Source organism: Melanotaenia boesemani, chromosome 18, assembly GCF_017639745.1.
Source record: "Melanotaenia boesemani isolate fMelBoe1 chromosome 18, fMelBoe1.pri, whole genome shotgun sequence".
Lineage (NCBI taxonomy): Eukaryota > Metazoa > Chordata > Actinopteri > Atheriniformes > Melanotaeniidae > Melanotaenia > Melanotaenia boesemani.
Genome location: NC_055699.1, coordinates 31,016,943 through 31,041,360, shown reverse-complemented (window position 1 = coordinate 31,041,360; position 24,418 = coordinate 31,016,943). Strand labels below are relative to the sequence as shown.

The window sequence follows — 24,418 nt, the reverse complement described above, 5'->3', positions numbered from 1 at the left end:
AAAGCATTTTGTGCTACATTTTGTTTATGAAAAGTGCTTCAAAAATAAAGTTTGATTGACTGATTGTAGTCAAACTGATCAACAGGCAGCTGTCATAGAAAAGTACAGGAAATTTTAGGGAATTTCAAGGCTTTTACAAACTTAGACAATCTCTCCGTCTCCAACAGTTTATTGCTGAGAAAAACGTTTATTAGATTCTAGTTGTTAGTAGATTTTTCTGCAAATATTTCATAACAATAAAACAACTTTATTCTGCTTATCTTTGATATCTGGACATAAGAGCCTTAATTCTGCAGCATGATGCTGATAGGAGACACAGAGACATAAAGAAAATATTAATGAAGTGATTTTAAGTTTAATTTAAAAACATAATAATAATAGGAGGTTTTTAAGAGAATTTGGAGATTGAGACTCCTCTGTCTCACCACTCTGTCCAGCAGAAATGAGGGAAAACAAACCCAGTACACTCCTCTCAGTTATCAGGATGCCATCCGTCTTAGTAAAAGGATTTTCAAGGTCCAGACATTTCAGCATACTGACGTAGCCGAGTCTGACAGAGGGGGTTATAAATACCAGCAGACATCATCAGGGAGATCCACTTTCACTGGGCTAAGAGCCCAGCTGACCCTGGATCCTGCATGGAGCTAACATTAGCCAACAGTGACCCCCCTCAGAGTGACATCCAGGAACACACTTTACTCTGAATTACTGGCTTAAAACAAGGTGTCGTCTGTTACTATCAGGGAATTAAATATAAATGAGTTAACCTTTAATTCTTCTGACTTTTATAAAGAAAATAAATAAACTGATTGTGTTTTCTGCAGGAAATGTTTGTGCTGACACACACTGAGGACAGGTAGAGTCAGGTCGCATCACCTGTGGCATTTCAGCTGTTTGTGGCTTTTGGTGGGAGGCTGCCAGCTGAAGGTCGAAGCGTCAACAGGTGGAAAACTTTCCGTGCAGTAAAAGCTACACATGCTGGAAACATGTCCTCTGTCCCCACAGGACAAAAGACGAATCCAGGAAGACATCGCCAAGAAAAGGAGGCAGATCGAAGAGGAGAAATTAAAGCTCCAGTATATAAAGGTATTTTCATTATCTTTATTAAAGCCTGAGCTGGTGGAGCGTCCACACTCCTATAAACTGAAGGACAACGAGACAGTTTGTGGAGCTGATATGAGATGAAAATGATGCATTTTACAAGATGACCAATAAGCATCTTTATTTATTCTATTATACTACAACACAAGTTTCTTTTTGGCAGTTATTAACTATTTTATGTAGTTTCAACCCCATTCATTTATTATGAGTAACTATTTAAGATTAGAAATACAGATTTTTTTACCACTCAGTCTCAGCAGCTGGTTTTTATTAACGTGGCGGCTGCTGAACTTCAGGGCGGTTAGCAGCCACGTCGTCCACGTCATGACGGAGGAATTATTGGGAGGTTCACCTCTGTCGGGACTCAGTTTTCTAAATGAAACCCTTACAACATCTTTCTGTGGTAGTAGTTTGAAGCCTGTTGCCTGAACATTAATAGGTTAAAAAAAACACATTTATTAAATATTTAACAGAAGAAACACTAAAAGAAAAAAAAAACAAAGGAAAAATACCACAGAGTTGTTTTCAGGCCACTGTAGTCAGAAGATGTTAAAACTGACAAGGCGGGAGGCAGACGGGTGCAGGAACAAGATTTAATAACAAAAAACTCAACTAGACTACGAGGATGGAAAATAGCATGAAGGCTACAACGAACTGGCAAGATGAAGCCAAGGAGGGTAAATACACGACGAGGAACAGAAGGAGCAAATCAAACCAGGTGCAGTAAAGACAGAAAACAGAAAACACAAAGAAAGAACTACAAACCGAGACCAGGAACAGCCTAACATGACTAAAAGATGCAGATTAAGTATATGACATAATAGATAATGAAACTATCTATTTCATCCTAAGCACATGTTAGGATGCAGGGTTAAACGTGTCGTATGTGTGCTTCTTCCTCAGCAGGAATGTGTCTGACCGAACGGCCAGTCTGCAGACTCCCATGAGGAACTCTAGTGTGGGAGTTTTTATATTTCATTTACTTTCTCAGAGCTAAAAACACCACATCCATCTGACATGATGGGAATTATCCTTTAATCTTCCTCCTTTGTCATTTCAAAGACATTAAGTTGTTTTATTCTGCTGTTCCAGTCCAACCCAAAGAAAAACAGGTGTTTTAACTTATTATCTACATTACTGTCAGAGTGAAGCTCAGATTTTCTCTCTATACGTCATCAGACTGAACACTCTGTAAACAGCAGCTTTCCACAAGCTTCCAGATACGAAGACTAAACTAAACTCTGCTTTTCTGTGTGACCGACAGAAGAAAGCCCTGAGGGAGCAATGGCTGATGGACGGCCTGAGTCAGCAGTCGGAGGAGGAGCAGGAGGCCATGAGGCTTCAGGCTCGAGACGAGCAGCAGCAGAGCGATCAGCTGCAGAGCAACATCCTCAGGTGACCTGAAACCCACAGAGTCCCTCCAGAAACCCTCCAGTCCCACGGCAGACCCGGCATGTGGGTGGAGACTGAAGCTGGTAGAGCATCAGAGATCCGGGCTGCGAGCAGCTTCATTTCTGTTGTACAGCTGGATCTTTTTTTAATTAAAACAGCCGATATCGAGCTGTGTGAAGCAGTCCAGACTCAGCTCCCCCGAGACAACTTCGACTATCTTCTGTAGTGTATAGAAAGTCTGTGAAGCATGAAATCTTTCATTTGCTGTCTCAGTTGATCAATTAGCAAATATCCTGTCGCTGGCCTTCACCTTTCTGCCTGAGCCGTGTAATAAAAACTAAAGCTGAGAAATAACCTAAATGTCCATCATCCAAACTAAAATCTCTCAGTTTCTCTTTATTTTGATTTGAGAAAAAACATCTGGAATCATGAAAACACTACAGCCCAGCAGTAAATGATAAACAGCTTCACCCGGCGGACTCGTCATGGACCGTTTTCTCCGGTTTCCTCCACAGTTTGAACTGGATAAAGATCTGGGCTGTTTGCAGGCATTGATTTTAGGCGTCTTTCTGCAAGGAAAGTTTTCAGTTTTTGCTCTATGACAAGATTCATTATCATCCTTAAATTATCAGCCCCTTTCAGCTGATGGAACAAGAAGTGTCCAAAACATCAATGTAAACTAGTATTTACTGCAGATGTAATGGCAGCCATCTCCCCGGTGCTTTCACCTGACACACTGCCCATATCACCAATGCCTGTGGAAATTTGCATGTTTTCTTCAGGCTGGAACGGCACCAAACAAGAGTTCCAGCATCACCTGCCCATTTCCAGCCCCTTTCCCAGTCCCACTGTAACCTTGTTTAGTCATGTTTAGACGGTTTCTTAAAGCTCGGCTGGAGGGCCAGGACTCGACCTGGATGAGCTGCTCAACCAGCGGAGCTACACGCTGCCTGAACATAGCGGCCTTACCCTCCATACCATAACTAATCCCTGTCTGGTTACGTTAATCTGGACACGGAGAAAAACGGATGCGTCTTCATTAATTAACCCGGTTCGTTACTGTCTTTTACAGAATAGAGAAAGAGGTGGAAGAGTTGGAAACACAAGAACTCAACATCTCTGCCAAAGAGGAGGTGGTGCTGAAGCGCTTGAAAGAAGTGGAGAGGACGGCTGAGGACATCATCAAGGTAGGTCCCCTCCCTGCAAGCCGCATGTCCTACTTACGCCCATCTGATCGTACTGATTGATTAGCAGCAGTATTAATAATGAAGGCTTTCACCTCAGCACAATGAATGATGATGAAAATAAAAATCAGGTGGGACTCAGACTAAGCCGTTTCTTTAACTCTGCTGTAAATGCAATGAATGGACAGGCGAGCATAACGCCACATTTCTACTGAATACATGAAAGAATTATTCATCGTCTGTACTGAAAAATAAACTCAGAGCTTTGCCTTGTTCATGAAGACACGTGAGTTTAGAGATGGTAGACAAATACGTTCTTATCTGATTAAAATGCTGGTTGGTTTGAGGACAGTTCAGTTCAGCTTCATTGGTTCAGCACCTGTTCGACACAACGTCGTCTTAAAGGACCTTAATAAACAGTTCATTCCAGTCCAGTTATAATCCATTAAAACAAACCGTATGATCCACATTAGTCCAATTCATAATAACTGTGTGTATAAAGCAGTTCATAGTTCAGGAAGCCAAACTGGGATCCAGTTCCACAGAGAGGGGTCTGATAACTCAGGTTCTGTTTCCTTTTGTCCACTTTAAACGAACCCTGGTCCACTTTCACAAAGAGTACGAAGCTACGATTTACACTCTGGTTCGGACCAAAGAAGTGAACTTTGGTCCTCTTAGAAGCCAGAGGTCTCCTTGTTTGACACTCTTCCAGTGTGAAAGCAAACAGAGCATCCAGTGGACCAAAGACAGGAAGTGATGTAGATCAACATGGCGGATGTCTGGCTGCTCATGCTGGATAGATTCTGGTGAAAACTGGATCAGGTGTGAGCACTAAAGTAAAACCAGACTGTAGACATTTATTGTTGTCCATTGTTTACTGCTACTGGGATATTTTCAGTCCTGGCCAATCAGTGAACTGGATCTTCTTCGTTCCTCCTGGTCAGTGGTTGTTCCAGGGAACATCTCCCCCTGGTGAGCAGATGTTGTAACTGCATGACACTGACCCGGTGGTTTGGTCTGTTTTAGCAGGATGAAAGCCAAACCAAAGGAAGATGGGACATTTGTCAGAATTCCCCGGACTGTCCTGGTGTGAAAGCACCGAGATCCAACAGATCTTTGTCAGCGATGTTTGCTCTGGAGTGGAAACACTGCAGCCATGTGTATTTGTACAACACTTTTCTCATCTTTTTGCCACTCATCGTACTCTGTGACTACACTTCACATCCACCCATTCATGCACGCTCTCACACAGCACTTATTAGTAATTATCTGTGTGGAGATGACTACGTCAGGGTGATGGTGTAGATGGTGCCTCTGCAGGTCGTATTTAAGGGTTTAAACTTTACAATATTTAATTTTTACTGTCAGATTATCAAAGCCAAAAGCCTTCAGAATAAAATGTTATCATGATATCTACAGAAAAGTGAAATCTGTTTAGTGTTATCAGAGTAACTCTCTGCTTTCTGAGTTTTTTTGCCTCCTTTTTGGCAGTTGAGTTATGATTACACACAGAGAGGAAGGAAACAGGAAAACATGTTCTGGTCTGCATATTGATTTCATATGAGCAATAATCCACCTTTCACCATAGTTTCAGTGTCTACACAACATGTTCTAGACTTAAACCCAAAACGGCCCCACGGCATCCAGAGCCTTAAGGAACTCCAGGTGGATCGCGTCCACCCCCGAGGCCCTGCCACTGAGGAGCTTTTTAACCACCTCGGTGACCTCAGATTCCTATCAGAGAGAGCAGAGCCCACACCAGGGTTCCCTGAATCTGCTTCCTCGTCGGAAGAAATGTGTGTGGGATTGATGAGGTCTTTGCTGTATTCCTTCTACCAACCCACAACGTCCTGAGTCGAGGTCAGCAGCCCCCCATCCTCAGTGTACACAGTGTTGATAGTGCCCCCCCCAAGCTGCCTGATGGTGGGCCAGAATCTCCTCAAAGCCATCCAAAGCCATTCTCCATGGCCTCTCCAAACTCCCATGCCTAAATCCTTGCTTTGCCGACTGCTGAAGCCGCGTTCCGTTTAGCCTGTCCGACACCCATCAGCTTCTGATAGGACTTCATCAGCATCCCTCACTGCCAGCATCCACCCACAATTCCGGGGTTTACCCCTGTAACAGGCAACAATGACCTCAAGGCCAGAGACCTTCTCAGACCCTCACACCATGTTTGGGTCTGCCAGGACTGACCGGCATCCTCCCCCACCATCTGAGCCAACTTACCACCAGGTGAGCTGACAGCTCCGCCCCTCTCTTAACCCGAGTGTCCAAGACATGCGGCCGCAAGTCCGACGATACGACTACAAAGTCGATCCAACTGCAGCCTGGAGTGTCCTGGTGCCAAGTGTACATGTGGAAACTCTTGTGCTTCTTATCCAGGTCTCACACTCCAGAAAGGGTGGGTGTTCTTAACTGGAGTTTGGTGCATAAACACAAACAATAGTCAGGACCCACCCCCACCCGAAGGCGGAGGGTGGCTACCCTCTTGTCCACCAGGATAAAGCCCAACGTCGGGGGGGATGAGTATGGCCACACCTGGTCAGCAGGAGCAACTCCAGAGCAGAAGAGGGTCCATCCCTTCTTATTATTTATAATTGACTTTATATATATTTATTGTTATTAATTTATTTAATATTAAATTATATTATATTCCAGCATATTTATTCATACTTTTCTCCCTCATTTTTACTGTATTGATTTTGTTTTAATATAATTGTAAATAAATGTGGGCGTTAGGGGGTTAATTAGAAATGTGTGTGGTGTTAAATACAGCTGTAAACATAGACTTGTTCATATTTGAGTTTTCACATGCACATTTTATTTATTTAATATAAAAATGATTTATTATAAAAACATAATGAACTTGAGGAAACTTCGATTAACTTATGTGGAGAAGCTGCAACAATTTGGGAGAATTTCCCTCCAGAAACTTTGATGATGAATCTGAATCGAAGCAGATTTCATGTGTTACCGTGGTGACTAAATACTGAAGCTCTGCAGTGTTCTTTAACATGGAGGTGCTGCTGGTCGGTAGAGGAAGTTTTATTTTTTCTACTGCTTTCTATCAAAGTAATCTACAGAGTCAGTGCTTCCTGTAGCTCTGCCTCTAATCTCCACTTGTTTCTAACAACGTGCATTCAGTGTGCGGTGGGCTTTGTTTCTGCAGAGGCTGCTTCACCTGTGCAGGTAAACACACTCCTGGCTGTGCGGTGCCACGACTAACATGCATGATTTCATTTTGGTTGCTGTCTGGATCAAGGACTTCTTTTTCTAAACATCTCTAACACGAAGCTCTGTCATCTTGACTTCTTGCTTTGACCCACAACTACTCTGTCTTCACCTGTAGGACCTGAACGCCGAGTACCAGGCAGGTAAAATCCACTTCAGCATTTCTTTCTGTTATGCTTGTTTTTTTTAGTTGCTTCATATCTTATTCTATTTTTATTAACCTTTTGGTGAGAATGGAAATGTGTAAGACCACACTGTGTTGAGATATTTACGATTTTAATCATGTATTATTTATTATTAACGTGGACATACTGACCTTTAAGCCTTTGCTGATGTAATTAGACACTAACGAGGGTAAGTAGCTGCTTCGTGTATTTAGGGTCATTAATTTCAGATCATGAAAATATGTTAATAAATAAATAAATACTCCATCCTCATTACAGCACACCTGAACAAGTTGAATAGCTACCTTGTAGGTGATCTACGGAGGTTTTCAGGCATTTCTATCCCGTCCAGCAGGTTTACAATCCAGCCACTAAATGTAGTTTTATTCAGAGACTCTATCTGGTAAATCCACAATGATCCATGATAACAGCATTATTTATCACATTTCATCATAAAAACATCACCATCACTACTATGTTGCTAAGAGACCTCTATTTAGACCTGGACATGATGATGAAGCCACTTCCTGTCAGACTTTCCACCAATCAGAGAGCTTAGATTGACGGTAACGTCCAATCAGGAGCAGCCAAAGATCAACCAGTGAGCAGAAAGTTCTATGTGTGTGTGAAAAGAAGAAAAATAATGCTCCTCTATGGCTGGAATAAAGCCAAGAAGACGTTTCTGATGCACGGTGGCGCCACAAAGCAGCTGAGCTGGAGCTGGTTTAGTGAGGATAGCAGGTAAATAGTAGCAGGAATAACTGGAAATGAGGAAAAAGTGGAAACATGGAAATAGTTTCTGTTGTGCGTTTGTTTCAATAACAATATTTTTTCTCCTGAAAGCCAAGACTTGAGAGAACGATGAGATGAGAAAAGGTTTGGTCACTGTTGATCTGTGTGTTATTTCTACAAAGTTCTGTTAGTAATAAATTCTGCTTTCTTCTTCTGGTCGACCTTTATGCTGCTAAATCTATTCATACATTCATTTTACATCATACAGACCAAAAATAGCAAATGGCTCGTAGTTTTAAGGGTTAATAAATGGCAGAATAAAACTATTGTCAGTTTTAATCAGCAGAGCCGAGCTGTTAAATGTTTAACAGCTTTTCCAGTTCAGTCTGATAACAAACAAACATGTTAATGGTAAACAGTTTCCAGATGTGGCTGCTGGTCGTGCAGAAGGCTTTTTACTGTGTGAGCAGGGCAGGAGCACCGTGGTCTTATCTCACTGTAAACACAAAAGTAACTTCTAATTTTCCAACTTTCCTCATTAAGCTAAAGTTCCTGTAATGAAATGAAGGGCTGAAAGTAAACAATAATAAATTAAAGGACTAACATCATGTTACTGACATCTTTAAAAACTACCCAACTCTTTTTATTTCTTTTCTTTTATCTGCTTGGCTGCTCTTTGCTTTCTACAACTTAAATTCACGCCTATATTTTGCAGATGTGATGCATCCCTCTTCCTCGGCATTCCCAGACATCCCGTTGTTCTTCCCACAGACCCAAGCTAAAACCCGTCCGGTCCGGGAGCCTGGTAGTGATGCAGCAAAACGAGGTACGACAGCTGGATACGCTGAAGAACAGAACGTGTTTCATCTGAAGAATTTCTTTAGAGGAAATTACTTAAAAGCAAAAGACAGGGAAGAAGTGGAAGCTGCTTGTTACGCCATCAGTCTGTCGTTATCCAGACATCCGACGCAGCAGGTGACCAGTCGCTCTGCCTGAAAATGCCTCTCGCTTCCAGTATATTCCTTTAAGAGCTGTAATTCTCTCCAGGATGTAAATGATAAAGCAGCAGGTTTTTATCAATAGAACAGAACAGAACAAGCAAAGTTTTAATAAGTGAGAAGAAAAAACTGGAGCACGCCAGGAGATCTGCAGCTTCTGTAGAGCAAACTCACATTTAGAGAAATTATACACGAAAAATCTGTTTCTTATTAAGGTAAACTAGTTTAGCTGAGGTAAAAATCTCATCAGTCATGAGTTATTTGCAAAGCCGCTGAGCTTTAGTGGGACATTGTGCAAGAGCCTCAACTAAACATATCAGAAACAGTCAGTAAATGAGTGTTTGGTGGATTTTATCTTTATTGTAACAAAGCTTCTTGGTAATAAATCTGATAAAGCTGAAAAGTCTGTTTATTTCCTTTTAAATGGAGCCACATCGGTGTTTCTAGCAGCACAGGTGAGTTTGTGTGTCCAGATCTTCTCTGACAAACAGCTGATGTGGACTCTTGTCTGGAGCGTTTAACCAGTAGTGATCCTATTCCTCCCCAGTCTGGGACTGAACTCTGTCCTCCAAGATGGAACAGGTTTATCAGAGACTGCCTCCAGAGGATGGAGGACCTGCCTGCAGTCCTGATCTCAACTCCACTAAACATTAGTGGAATAATCTTGGGCTGCTGTTGGTACCAGAGAGACCAACACAACCATACTGGCTGACTGATGACAGATGTGGGTTGAAGAATAGGATGCCATCCCCCAGCAGTGTGGGACCAAGCTGATGACCAGCATGAGGAGGAGGAGGTACCAGGATGTTGTGGCTGCTCTGGCTAATCCAGCATCGTCTTCCTCCCGTCTCTTCTCCGAGATCTCTCCAGCCAATAAAAGTCAGTCTGATGTTGACTCTTGTCTGATCTCTTGCTTTGTCATTTTCTTTCTTTTCTTCTCTTCCTGTGATAATGTCTTCTTGGCTGTCTTTGATAAATCAGCCATGGCACATGCGTTGATATCCAGTTGCTGGCGTGTGGTGTGGTGCTGTAAAGAGAAATGCTGCTGTAAAGTGATGCAGTGATTTAGAAGTGTGCTTTTCAGCCTCAGAATGCTGCTGGGCAACAACAGCTTCAGGAATGTACGTAACGAATGTCGCTGTGGCATCACAATGTGTCAGAAACAGAGTTTTAAGGTCCAAAGTCACGTAGGAAACTGTTAAATTACAAACATGTCCTGTTTCTTCAAACTTCAATCATCCAATAAACCTTAAACATGAGTCAACAGAGGAAGATCTGGACAGTTTTTCATGGAAACAACCTACTCAACTCTGCTGCTCACCCTAGAAGTTTTCCTTACAAATGTGGCTCCTTTTAAAAGGGAAATAAACAGACTTTCCATCAGTATCAGATTTATTACCAAAAAGCTTTGTTACAATAAAGAAATAATCCACCAAACACTCAATGCAGTGTTTAAAGCTGTCTCTTCTGACCCTCTGCTTTCCGCAGGACAAGAAAAAATCGGTTATTTTCTCCCAGATTAGTTAATAAACTAGTTAAATGTCTCATTTCTAATTTTATGCTTAACAAATATTTACATTTGAAGTCTTTGTCTTCAGGGTTAATCTGTGTCTTTTCTTCATTTCAGCAACTTTTGCTATTGAGATCAGTGTAGAACACAATAAGAGAACAGGTAAAAGTCAGGTGGTGTCTACCGCAACCATAAGCCCAGAAACCATCCAGGAGAAGGGTTTAAAGGTGTATGACGATGGCCGCAAGTCTGTATATGCCCTGCAGTCAGAAGACGACCAAATACCCAACGGAGTAGTTGGAGAAATGACACCCACAGAGGTGGAGGAGCTTCTGCATCAGGCCACAGAGGACAGGGTGCCCACAGAGGTGCAGTACCATCCACCCGTCTACTCTGTTCCCTACACAGGTAGCAGCAGACCGTCCACACCTGGGACACCGACTAAAACACCCAGACAGAGTGCAAATTCACTTAAAAATGGCGCTCAGCTTCTCAAAGAGGAAAACCAGCAAATTCAAGACCTGCAGGAACAGAAATCTTCACAAAAGATTCAGGCCAAGGATGAAACTCCAAGCTCAAACCTGATGAATAAGAATGCCACAAACTCAGCAGCTCCCGTCTCCGTTACAGTCAGGACCGAAGGAATGCCTGCTCCCATGCAGCCAGTTTACAAAGCTCTGGAAAGACATGGTCCTCCATCAGGTAACCTTACACCTGAAGCCGATGTCTCACTGCAGAGTTCAGGAGATTTTAGCAGACACCGGAGTAATGGCTCTATTAACCTGGTCAGCACACTGCCAGAGGAGAAAGAGTCAGAATCCATCACCATGATCTTCATGGGCTATGAGAACGCTGTGGAAGAAGAGGAAGATGGCATTCAAGCTGAGCTGGTTGTTATAGGCAACAGTGATGATGAGGATGAAGGTGAAGCAGAGGGATATCTCTCCTACCATCCAGAGGGGTACACAAGCAAAGTCTTCCAGCCCAAAGTGGGTTTAGCCAAGGTTACAAGCAACAGAGATGTTTCTGAAGACATCTACACAAACTGGGAGGAGTTAGTGCTCCACAAGCCAACGTTCACCCACAAGCCTGGCAAGCACAGCCCCCACCTGCAGAGGCCAGGGGGGGGCGAGTCTGCAGACACAGGAAGCATCAATCTGGAGAAGATGAATCTCTGTTCCACCATCAGATGAGATTTCTTTCTTTCTTTCTTCAATCCTTGTGCCTTTGACATTCAAACAGCTTTATGGCCCCCTGCTGGTCAATTACGTTCATTACATGCTCTGATGAACTTCAGTCAGTTTTAAATAACAGCTAACACTTTCTAAACTCTGACTCTACAGATGATTCAATGGTTTATGTATGGTGATATATGGACAATAATAGGTTAAAATGAATAATGTTATTAATGATTATTAAACTATTTGATTCAACTCGGATGAGTTGCACACAGTGATGTTTTAGAAAATAGTTTTTCTTTTACCCAGAGTGAGATCTAACCCTGAACCACAGCCTGGACGTGTCCTGGAGAGCCTGGCGATGTTTGTAAACCAGCATGGTAACACAGATGGTGTCAGAATGAGTTGTTCATGTATTTTATTTAACATCGGTGAAGCATGTAGAAGATGTTTGAGGTGAAGCTTTATGAGTCATGATTCTTGTCCAGATAAAGCACTGTGAGCAAATTTCAGCTCTAATAGTCAAAATTAACTGATCTCGCTTTAAAATAAAGAAATAAAATACATTATCTAACTGTGACTGCATTTTTTATATCAATTTTTTGTCAGTTTCATATAATCTTATTAATACTACTTCATAAACAGACCCAACAGCTAACTCCATCAGTAGGCTGCAAGGTAACGGTACAGTAACGCCACAATCTGAGAGTTTGCTTGTGTATAACTAGATGAATGATTACGTTTAGCAGCTATCAGCTGTAAAGTGGGAGCTTTAAATCTGGTTGGTGACGTGTGATGTTCTAGAGCAGCATCCTGCCTGTAGGACCCGACAGCTGGAGAACACAGTGTTTCTACCGTCCTTGCTGGCTTTGTCTTCCTCTCTGCAGCATTATGAGGCTACATAGAGAGCAGGGAAAATATACGGTTATGTAACAGCAATTTCTTATTCAGGAAGGAAGAAACCATGGCCATCATTATTATTACCATCACCAAACTCAACGTTCAAACTGAGTCTCTGCTTTCTGTTCTCCTGAAACGCTGTATGAATATATTCTTTTCTCTTTTTTATCTTTTCTTTTCTATAGTGTATATTTTTTCCTGAAGAGAAAAGAAAAATTCAGCCCTTTACTGCTCCACCTTCAAGCCCTTTACTGCTCCACCTTCACACCCTTTACTGCTCCACCTTCACACCCTTTACTGCTCCACCTTCACACCCTTTACTGCTCCACCTTCCAAACTATCTATTTTCCGCCATCCAACCCTTTACTACTTCATCTTCCAACCCGTCACTGTTCTGCCTTCAAACCCTTTACTGCTCCACCTTCAAACCCTTTACTGCTCCACCTTCAAACCCTTTACTGCTCCACCTTCAAACCCTTTACTGCTCCACCTTCTAACCCTTTACTGCTCCACCTTCAAACCCTTTACTGCTCCACCTTCAAACCCTTTACTGCTCCACCTTCAAACCCTTTACTGCTCCACCTTCCAAACTATCTATTTTCCGCCATCCAACCCTTTACTACTTCATCTTCCAACCCGTCACTGTTCTGCCTTCAAACCCTTTACTGCTCCACCTTCAAACCCTTTACTGCTCCACCTTCAAACCCTTTACTGCTCCACCTTCAAACCCTTTACTGCTCCACCTTCAAACCCTTTACTGCTCCACCTTCAAACCCTTTACTGCTCCACCTTCAAACCCTTTACTGCTCCACCTTCAAACCCTTTACTGCTCCACCTTCAAACCCTTTACTGCTCCACCTTCAAACCCTTTACTGCTCCACCTTCTAACCCTTTACTGCTCCACCTTCAAACCCTTTACTGCTCCACCTTCAAACCCTTTACTGCTCCACCTTCCAAACTATCTATTTTCCGCCATCCAACCCTTTACTACTTCATCTTCCAACCCGTCACTGTTCTGCCTTCAAACCCTTTACTGCTCCACCTTCAAACCCTTTACTGCTCCACCTTCAAACCCTTTACTGCTCCACCTTCAAACCCTTTACTGCTCCACCTTCACACCCTTTACTGCTCCACCTTCACACCCTTTACTGCTCCACCTTCACACCCTTTACTGCTCCACCTTCTAACCCTTTACTGCTCCACCTTCACACCCTTTACTGCTCCACCTTCCAAACTATCTATTTTCCGCCATCCAACCCTTTACTACTTCATCTTCCAACCCGTCACTGTTCTGCCTTCAAACCCTTTACTGCTCCACCTTCAAACCCTTTACTGCTCCACCTTCAAACCCTTTACTGCTCCACCTTCTAACCCTTTACTGCTCCACCTTCAAACCCTTTACTGCTCCACCTTCAAACCCTTTACTGCTCCACCTTCCAAACTATCTATTTTCCGCCATCCAACCCTTTACTACTTCATCTTCCAACCCGTCACTGCTCTGCCTTCCAACTCTTTACTTCTCCACCTTCAAATATGTTACTGCTCCACCTTTCTGTTACCCAGCAGTGGTGCGTGGATTAAAGGTGTCCCCGGTTGGTCTTGGGGCTTTCGTGAGTTCCGGGGGATGAACCTCATAGTTGAATAACGTTCCACCGTTTTGGTTATTTATTGGTTGGGTTATTTAGTTTGATTATTTGAGAAATTTGGGTTTGTGTAAATATATTTATAGTCTCTGTAAAAATTGTAATCTAAATATTTTTATTATTTCTTTGTATAAAGCTGTCTTTGGGAACCTGTGGGAATGGTATGGTCCAGTTAAGCTGGTCTATAAGAGCAGTCAGTTTTGGTCCTCGGGCTGGTTGGTGGTGACATCAAAGTAATGGAAAGGTCATGTCCAGTGGTTTTGCTTCTTTCGTGCTTTCTTCATGAACATTTTGTCCATCCTCTACATTCAGAGCAAATAAAAGCTATAAACTACAGTACTTAGGAAAATTCTAATCTGGGTCCAGATGGAATTTTGTTATTTTATATGCCAGGAGCATATTTATTAATCTGAATAAATTTCCATGTTCATCTCCAGATTTTCAGTAACAGTGGAGAGGGACAGAGCATTTATCTACTGATGATCAGTAATGTTGGAGAGCGGAGAAGAACAGATTTTAAATTGCTTGGATGTGTCCTGAGCAGGCCAGGAGGCAGATTACTCATCACAACGAAAACTCATTTACGGATCTAAAACATCTCAAACGTGATTCCAGGCAGAACAAAACAAATGAACGTGTTTTCATACAACTCTTAAAATTTTAAATGATCTTTTATGTATGAACCAAACTGTAACTGGAAGAGTTTGAACTTATAAAACCGTCTCTGCTCCTCCAATTTCTCCACATTGAGACGGAAGCAGGTGGCAGAAATCAGCCTCTCCGTGGAGCTGTGAGCATGAGAACATGATTAGCTTGTATGAGTGTGTATTCATCTCAGAAAGCCCAAGTATTGGCTGCCTGAGCTAAACCCCCCCTTTGCACCCATCCAATCAGAACAAGCAGCATCCAGGCAGAGCTGCCAGTACAAAGCTGCAGTCAGAAACCCAGCAGAGTCCTGTGCATCAGCTGTCTCAGGTAGGTCTATTAACACACACACATCCAAAGTTTACAGATTTTCCTCTGTTGCGCATCGATCTGCTTGGCGTTCCCGGCTGCAGCTGCTGAAATGGAAATGACATCATGTGTTTAGTATTGATTTGGATGGAGGGATGCTGCAGAGCTCAGAGTGGAGCAGTTACTGGGCTGATAATATGCTGTGAATCGACTATCTGAACATGTGTGTGTATGAGTGTGTGAGGTTAAACTGTCTGTTTGCAGAGGAGAATGAAAGACATGATATTTTCAGTTTGGATGTGAAGGTCGACATCGGCTGATTAAAGTAGCTTTGAAGGTCAGAAAGAATTCAACATTTAACCTCACAGTTATTATAATTTCACTGCAAATGTTTGAGCTGGATTTAATTTCATATAATCAGTCTGTGAGGGTCGACATTCCAGTTTTTCTTAATCTGTGGAGTTCAGGATGAGCGATGAAGGTAGAAATTTCAAATTAAGAAGCTGTTTTTGTTTTTTATGATCTTTTTTAATCCTGATGGGATTACCAGAAAGCTTCACCTTGCACATTGAAATGTGACATGTGATATGAATAGCTGGAGACTTAAACTCTTTAATGCCCAACCCAAGAAACAATTCTATTCTATTTTTATTAATCTGACATTTTCATTTGACCCTTTAACAAAATTTTATTTTTACCTTTTTTCTGTGCAGTCAGAATTGTTGTAGTGCAAAGGGTGTCCACCAGGGGGCATCAGATTGTGTACGACAGGATTTTGAGCAGTTTTTACCATAAATTGATGTAAAAGGTCTCAGAAACTATTTATCAAGTATGATCATGCAGCATTAAAGGATTAAACAACATTATCCTTACTGGTTAGTTTTGTTAGAATCCATTAACCAGAACACCGTGTCCAAAGATACCAATCATTATCCACATCAATCAGCTTCGTCCAGTCCAAAGTGCTTCACATACAGAAACAAGATTAAACTCTAAGTCAATTGATCATGTTCAGGATCACAAAGATGTCACCAGCCACTCACTCCTGAGTGGGCTGTATTACCATGGCAACTTAACCTGTAACAGGTTTTCAGATGAGAGATCTACATTTAAAGAGCACCGTCTTAAATAATAAAAACCATAAAATACTAAAAACTATAAAAAGATATGACCGAGTGGACAGAGAGAGACACTTACATGTGTTTTTGCTGAGGTGTGTCAGCAGATTGCTCATTTAACCTGAAACAGAAACTTTTATTGCTCTAAATCTCATCTGTGATCATTTTAAAACATGTAAAATTAAACAGAAATGATTTCCAGCTTTTTTTCGTCTACAAATGCTCTTTTCAGACAATCAAACTCACACATTGCATCAACTTATGTGTAAATATTATTCTTCTTCATACCCAGTCAGTATCAACTAAAAGCCTTTTAAATCATAAATCTGACAGAAATGAACTTACAGTAAGCCCTCTGACTGGTTTGAATGGCCTTGATCCCACATAGACCAGATCTGTTCATGTTTAATGACCCGTTTGGCTGCAGCTGTGTAGCTTTTCGTTTTTCACCCAGCTAGAAATATATGAATGGGATTGGAAATCTGCTACCAGTTCCACCCACGTCACAACCCAGATTCTCCATATCCAGACTGGGAAATCTGATCTGACTTATCAGCGTGATAACTGGCTTCATACCACAGTATAAGATCTCCATTGTTAGAGTTAGTTAAGCCAGATGAAGATGATAAGAATACCCTGGATATGTTAAACTGCTCTGTAGTGCAGGCTACAGCTTTGTAACATAAGAGAAAAACACAAAGCAGCATGTTTCTGTTGTCTTAGGCTGAGAATATTACCTTTAATTACATACACATTTGTTTATCAGGGCTGATTTGTGTATTCTGTTTGTTTGAAGCATCATTTGTGCATGTAACCAGATATTAACGCAACACTAAGAAGCTGTAATATGAGAGTAACCAGTAGGGGGCAGTGTAGGGACCGGTTAGACTAGATGTGAGGTCACAGGGTTGAGAGATGATGGAAAGTTTCTAAGACAACGCAATGTTCTTGGTTTAGGATCCTTACGCACAATCTATGACACCACAGCTAGTGTTTTTTCTGCTGTGATCTTGAAATAAATCAAATACTAACCTCCTCAGTTATCACTATGGTTACGGTTTGGTTTCCATCTTTCAAACTCAGCATCTCTATTTGGTTTGAGTTCTCTAATGTGCCCTCTAGTGGAAACATCTAGTAACAACTGTAGTACACCCGTAGCACATGTCCGTGAAAGTCCAATACCTGGAAGCAATCAGATTACTGTAACAATCAGATCTGTCTACATCCAGGTCTGAAATGCCATATTCTAGAAATCCTGATCTACATTTTCCAGTCAATTATCAGATTTTTTTTCAGATTATGCTACGTTAGTTAATGCTAATGTAACAGGTAATGTTTGTTGTGGTAGGTAATGCTAACGAACTGGGTAATGTTTGTTAGCTAGTTATTGTTAAAGCGATGGGAAATGTTTGTTATCCTAGTTAATACTAATGCAGTGGGTAACATTTGTTGTACTATTCAATGCTAACACAATAGGTAATGTTTCTTATGCTAGTAAATGCTAACGCAAAGGGTTTGTTATGCTAGTTAATGCTAGACGCGCCGCGAATATATTTAGCAGAGAACTGCAACAAGGTGCTTCTGGGATGCTTCTGATACACACCGTGGCGCCCGGTGGGAATCAAACTATTGACTAAAATGGCTGCGAATAGCTGTGGAGGCCGCAGCACAGCCATAATGCGGCGTTTACAAACTGGTGGAAATTGGCCTCAAAAGGCCAGTACCAAAGGACCTCAGGGTCCATAAGGGCTCATAATTTAAAAGATAAATAAGGAGGCCATATGAAGGCCCAAGACCATTAAAACATTTAAAAACCAGTAACAGAACCTTGAAATCAATCCTGAAACACACAGTGAGCCAATGCAGTGATTTTAAAACTGAAGTAATGTGTTCCCACATTATCTTAGTCCTTCTCAGTTCTTCTGGAGACATTCCTGGGCTGCTGGGCTGAAAATCTCCATCAGTAACTATTGCAGACATCTGCACATTTCTATGGTGGCTGTGTAGAATCTCAGGAAGATTTCAGAGCTGCATTACTTGCATGGAAATGTCTTCAAGTTATGAACACCCACAGAAAATGGCAGCGTTAAAGTGCTGCCTATAGATTACTGTCACCTTCACCTCAACTTTTTGCAGACTTACTTTTTTGCTGCAAAAAGGAGGCAGTTTTATAGAATGTGAATGTGCAAACATTTGCTTCAACAGCAGCAGTATAAGCACACACACACACACACACACACACACACACACACACACATACACACACAGATGTCTGTCAACCTCCAGAAAATGTATTCTGCTGAAGTTTTTGCATTACCTCCATTATTCTAGCTCCTGACTTTGAGACTGGAGTGGAGGAAGGAGCAGAGTCGTCGTCTGCATCCCATGGTGGTTTCTGTGTGATGCGTTCTGTGTTTATGAGTGAGTGGGTGTGTGTGTGGGTGGGTAAGTGAGGTCGTTATGAGGAATTTTCTACTTGTGGCTGCTGTGAAAACAAAGGAAGAGCTGACAGCTCAAAGGGAAGAAGAGCATTTTAAGAAAATGATGTTTTTATTGGTGAAATCCAGTTTGTGTTCCCCTTAGTTTAACCTTATGTTAACCTTAATGAGTCAGGTAGAGAAACTGACGTTCGGAAGTCCTTCCTCCATTCCCGATTTATCACTGATTACATTTCATCTGCATTTGATGTTTGATCTGGTGCAAAAATTTTCCTGCTGCATGTTTTCAACATCAATCTTCTACAAATAAAATATTTCCAAAGAAGATACAAGAGATTAATTAAAACCCGAACAAACTAGTAGATATGTGTAGCTGATGTCTATCAAGATTCCAACTAGAGAGAAATCCACTGTAACACTTCCAGGAAATTCTCATTTTGATCCAACGTGCCACAATACTGAACAGACTATTAAAATGCACCTTTTTTTTATACCTTTGGAAGAGATTCTTTTAGAAAAACATCAGCTGTTTGTGAGTATTAACCTTTTGATGCAAGAATAATTGAAAAATGAAGTAGTAAGTAAGTAAGTAATTATTAATTCTTTTTCATTTAAGCAGGATTTAACAAAGCAAGTAGGTGAACACCTCCCACTAGAAAAGCCATTTAACTCTGAACTGATGCAGTGAATATCTCCTCATTCCTTAAACATTTCTGAAGACAAATCTTGAGAGCAAGGTGTTCCTCCATCTCAGAAGGGTCAGGTCGTTAAAGGTCATTAAAACTCCAGCTTTTATCTGGACTGTTACCTGAAGGATAAAACAGAAACATCTGACTCTTGATTAAGAGACCTTCATGGCAGTTTTCATTTCACTGGTTCCCGCCTCACCATCAACAACCAGAGGCAAGGTGGGGTTCACACTGGTCTTCTGTTTGGATTATCATGACCTGGATGAAGGAAAATCTACACCAACATAACGAGGAGTTCAGTATCTTGCCCAAGGCTACTTTGACATGTGCCAGGATCGAACCACCAACCTTTCTCTTATGCAGATGGGTCCAACGGTCAGCTGAGTAAAACTAATCCTCCAGACTAGGCGGGTTTACTAAAGTTATCTTTATGCAGTAAGCTACCAGCTGAAGTGGTGGATATGAGTAAGTCCTACTAATGGCTAGAGAGGGCTGGACTGAAGGACAGCACAGAGGTGCTAATCATGGCAGCACAGGAGCAAGCCTCAGGTACCAGGGCTATCAAGGCCCAGATCTACCACACCAGGCAGGACCCCAGATCAGGGATGCCCACAGAGATTTTTTTAGGGGTGGCCATATGGTGGCCAGAGGAAATAGCAGGGTGGCCAAAGGTTATTAAGTCTATGATGTGTAACTACACAAGTCCATGTAGTCTGCTGAACAAAAACATGAAATGGGTCAGTTTGAGTTTATGGCACATAAGAGCTCCTGATCAGACGTGTTCCTAGAAAAAGACTAAATGAAATTATCTGCCATTATCTAGGGACTGCTATTTTCATTTATTACAGCCTTGGTTGTGTGGGTGGGGGACCAAATTCAGCTAGGGGGTCTGGGGGCATGCCATATGGGATAATATAATATTATTATATTATCCCATAATGGCATGTTGGGAGGGACATTTTGGGCATATCTGAACAGACTTGTTCCTCTTAATGTATATGGCGACCACAACGTTGAACTACTCAAACAACCTAAATAAACATTAGCACACTGACTCTTCTCTCCATTAGATTGTACATTTATTATCAATTTGCATTTATTTACATTCTCGTGTGTTTATTTCATCGATATTTGTGACCAAAGACAAAATTACAGGGGCAAAATGGCAGAGAGAGGGCAAAAACTCACTCACTCACTCACTCAGGGATCTGGGTGACCAACAAGCAGTAAACATGGAAATTATTATACTCTAACCACTTATGAATGGAGAACTACTTGTAGTTGAAGCCCCATCTCCTGTTGTTGTACACAGTCCAAAGGGTAAACCTTTAGATATGGCTGTTTTGGTCCATCTGCTCGTGACTGGGACATGTCTAGAATAACAGCGAAAAGCAGTCATAAAAAATATAATGACAGGACCTTCTTTCAGAACTGATCTTCTAAACATCAATTAAACTACCACCAGGAAAACATCATCCTCACCTGCTAGTCCATAAGCAGGTCCACTACCTGGAGGCCTGGGCTGGTTGGGAGCCAGCTGTTCTGAGCCCTCTACTGTAAAAGATATCGTTCATCAAATACAAATAAACAGAGCCTGCTGTTTCTATAAGATGATTTAGTCTCCGAGTGTTTACACATCAGGATATCGTTTTTAACTATTACTATTCATCCCCAGAGGAGAAATTCTTGTCATCACAGCACTACACTCTAAAGTTAACTATCATTAAAGACAAGCTGACAAGGTTGTTAGAAATGTTCTCCATCTAACGAAGATAAGGTTAATAATGTTATTAACTACCTAACCTGTGCAAACGTTAACTTGTGAATGGCTTGATTTGCTGAACATTGGCTAACGTTAGCTTCGTAGGATTAGCGCATGTAACCAGAACTATATTGCCATTCATTCCAGGTCATCTACATCCACATGTTAGTACTAGCCATCATCCCTGTGATTATTTAAACCCCACCAACAGCTGGCAGAAAACCATTAAACTTAAGTACTTGTGGTTTTATCATATACTTACTGACGAGCCTTTTGAGCTGATTGCGTCCATTCTATTACCAATGGCAACATCGCTATTTGATCTTCCCGCTTCAGTGTCCTTGCTCTAAGGCCCTTTCAGTAGGCCCTCTGTATGCCTAATTAAAATACTTTTTATTTACTTTTTTATTAGCTTTTGAAATAGTTTGACATTCAAATATAAACAAAGTGTGCTGTGCCGTGTTAATAGTAAAAAAATAACTAAAAATAAAAATAGAATATTTTCTGGGGTGGCCAGTGGGGTGGCCAGCTTTTTGTTCAGGGTGGCACTGGCCACCACTTGGGGGCGTCCCTGCCCCAGATCCACCACACTAGGCAGGACCCCAGATCCACCACACTAGGCAGGACCTCAAATTCACCACACCAGGCAGGACCCCAGATCTACCACACCAGGCAGGACCCCAGATCTACCACACCAGGCAGAACCCCAGATCCACCACACCAGGCAGGACCCCAGATCTACCACACCAGGCAGGACACCAGATCCACCACACTAGGCAGGACCCCAGATCCACCACACTAGGCAGGACCTCAGATTCACCACACCAGGCAGGACCCCAGATCTACCACACCAGGCAGGACCCCAGATCTGCCACACCAGGCAGAACCCCAGATCCACCACACCAGGCAGGACCCCAGATCTACCACACTAGGCAGGACCCCAAATCCACCAAACTGGGCAGGACCCCAGATCTACCACACCAGGCAGGACCCCAGATCTACCACACCAGACAGGACCCCAGATCTGCCACACCAGACAGGAGCTCAGATCCACCACACCAGGCAGGACCCCAGATCTACCACACCAGGCAGGACCCCAGATCCACCACACTAGGCAGGACCCCAGATCTACAACACTAGGCAGGACCCCAGATCTACCACACCAGGCAGGACCCCAGATCTGCCACACCAGACAGGACCCCAGATCCACCACACCAGGCAGGACCCCAGATCTACCACACTAGGCAGGACCCCAGATCTGCCACACTAGGCAGGACCTCAGATTCACCACACCAGGCAGGACCCCAGATCCACCACACTAGGCAGGACCCCAGATCTACCACACCAGGCAGGACCCCAGATCTACCACACCAGGCAGGACCCCAGATCTACCACGCCAGGCAGGACCCCAGATCTACCACACCAGGCAGGACCCCAGATCTGCCACACCAGACAGGATCCACCACACTAGGCAGGACCCCAGATCTACCACACTAGGCAGGACCCCAGATCTACCACACTAGGCAGGACCTCAGATCTACCACACCAGGCAGGACCCCAGATCTACCACAGCAGGCAGGACCCCAGGTGCAGGCTGTGCAAAGAGGCCCCTGAAACAATCCAGCACCTCATAGCAGGGTGCAAGATACTGGCAGTTAAAGAATACATGAAACGCCATAACCAAGTAGCCGGCATAGTGTACAGAAACATCTGTGCAGAATATGGACTGGAGACTCCTAGGTCACAATGGAAACACCTCCCAAGGGGGTGGCGAATGAGAGGCCTAAAATTCTGTGGGACTTCCAGATACAGACCGACAACATGGTGGTGGCCAACCAACCGGATATAAGCAGCAACGTAAAGCTGTAGGGATGGATGTAGCATCCCCAACAATGGAAATATCAGGAAAAAGGAACATGAGAAACTAGCGAAATACCAAGGACTCAAGAAAGAGCTGGAGAAAGCCTGGAAGGTGAAGGCAACAGTAGTAACAGTGGTCATCGGAGCACTGGGGGCCGTGTCCCCCACACTGGAGAAGTGGCTCCAACAGATACCTGGAGAACCATCAGACATCTCCATCCAGAACCCAGCCCACTCAGGGAAGATGGGAGGTTGGGTGAGGGAAGGGTTTTATATATATATATAGCCGGTTACTTACTTACTGGCAAAAAACAACATTAACGCATGAATAATTTATTTAATATTTTTTTCTTTCTTAATGGACCATGGTATAAGCGGAATAATGACTGACGAGGTGGCCATTATCACAAATTAATGGACGACGCAGAGGCAACCTTCCTCCGCTTCGAGTTGGACGGTTCACACCTCTGCGTCGTCCATTATTCCAGCTGTTTCAGAACAGTAATGTGCAACCTGAGCCTATGGACCATTCACAGTGACATTGCACTGTTCATTTCTGCCACCATGTTCGGTGGTAAAAAGTGAGCTGGGACCCGCTTCTACTGATTATTAACTGTTTCTCATCAGGGATGACGCTAGCGGACTGAACATTTTCCAAACCAGTTCCGCTCTAATGTGGTCAGACAGGGATATTTAGAAAAACATGCGCTTGTTGGTGCTGAAAATCAGTATGATTTTCCAAATTCCTGGTTAAAAAAAACTCCAAAACATCCAGCTGACAGAGAAATTGCTACCTGAGTTACCTTACCTTGACATTAACAGCTACCTGGTCAATGGACAGTCGCACTTCACTAGGGCAGAATTTGTCCAGCTTTTCATTACCACTGAAAGCTGCCGTCACCATGGTGATCCGCGGTGGAGGTCAGATTATTGGAACGTCCACCCGTCATGGTGGTGATCCGCGGTGGTGGTCGGATTATTGGCATATCCAACCAGTTTCACCGCAGTCACACGTCCACTGGGAGAAACTGGAGAATGTTTTGTTCATTTGCTGCTTCACATAAAACATGACTTCATAAACTTCTTTTTTGACCGTCCTCCGGGTTACACATGAACAACGTTTTTGGATTTCTGGGTGAATGAACCGGAATCTGGTCAAGAATTAAACGTATGAACGAGACCATCTTTATAAACTTAAATGCAATTTGTGCTCTTCTTTATTTTGCTTGCTGTCGTCCTTCAAACTTTTCCAGATCATCTTTTTGCCTTCTTTTCTCAGGAGTGGAGACAAACAGGAAGATGGACGGGACATAGGCTTCCAGTTTCCTTTCTTGGAGCTGGATTTGTGATTCCAGAACAGGGAACACAGTCTAATCCAGGCTCTGGGGATGTTATGTTTTTGCAAAGCAATCTGGGTAAATGTGTCTGATAAGACTCAGAGAAAGTTATTAGAAGTATTTTCAGTCCAGCTGCTAATAAACACGTTGCAGTTCAGGTTGCGGGTTATAAATCAACGGGTTGGGTCCAGACATGGCTGAGAGAAAACCGTGGGTAATGGGTTGCT

General features: G+C 42.7%; 1 protein-coding gene and 1 long non-coding RNA gene across 4 annotated transcripts in view; one reads left to right on the top strand and one right to left on the bottom strand.

Moving 5' to 3' along the window:
• palmdb (palmdelphin b) overlaps positions 1-24,418 on the top strand; it is an 84,777-nt gene that overhangs the window by 17,485 nt on the left and 42,874 nt on the right. For 2 of the 3 annotated variants that reach the window (XM_041968158.1, XM_041968156.1), the window contains exons 3-5: positions 1,006-1,086; positions 2,366-2,496; positions 3,566-3,680. In XM_041968158.1, the coding sequence (XP_041824092.1) occupies positions 1,006-1,086; positions 2,366-2,496; positions 3,566-3,680 (327 nt within the window). Of the gene's footprint in view, positions 1-1,005; positions 1,087-2,365; positions 2,497-3,565; positions 3,681-7,026; positions 7,052-8,519; positions 8,631-10,429; positions 12,065-24,418 lie in introns of those variants that run through there. The other variant, XM_041968159.1, reaches the window with a different exon arrangement.
• On the bottom strand, positions 12,704-13,527 carry LOC121628857. The gene is made up of 4 exons (XR_006008286.1): positions 13,510-13,527; positions 13,234-13,348; positions 12,797-12,980; positions 12,704-12,727 (listed from the first exon to the last, which is right to left on the bottom strand). It is a non-coding gene; the product is annotated as an uncharacterized LOC121628857 (long non-coding RNA).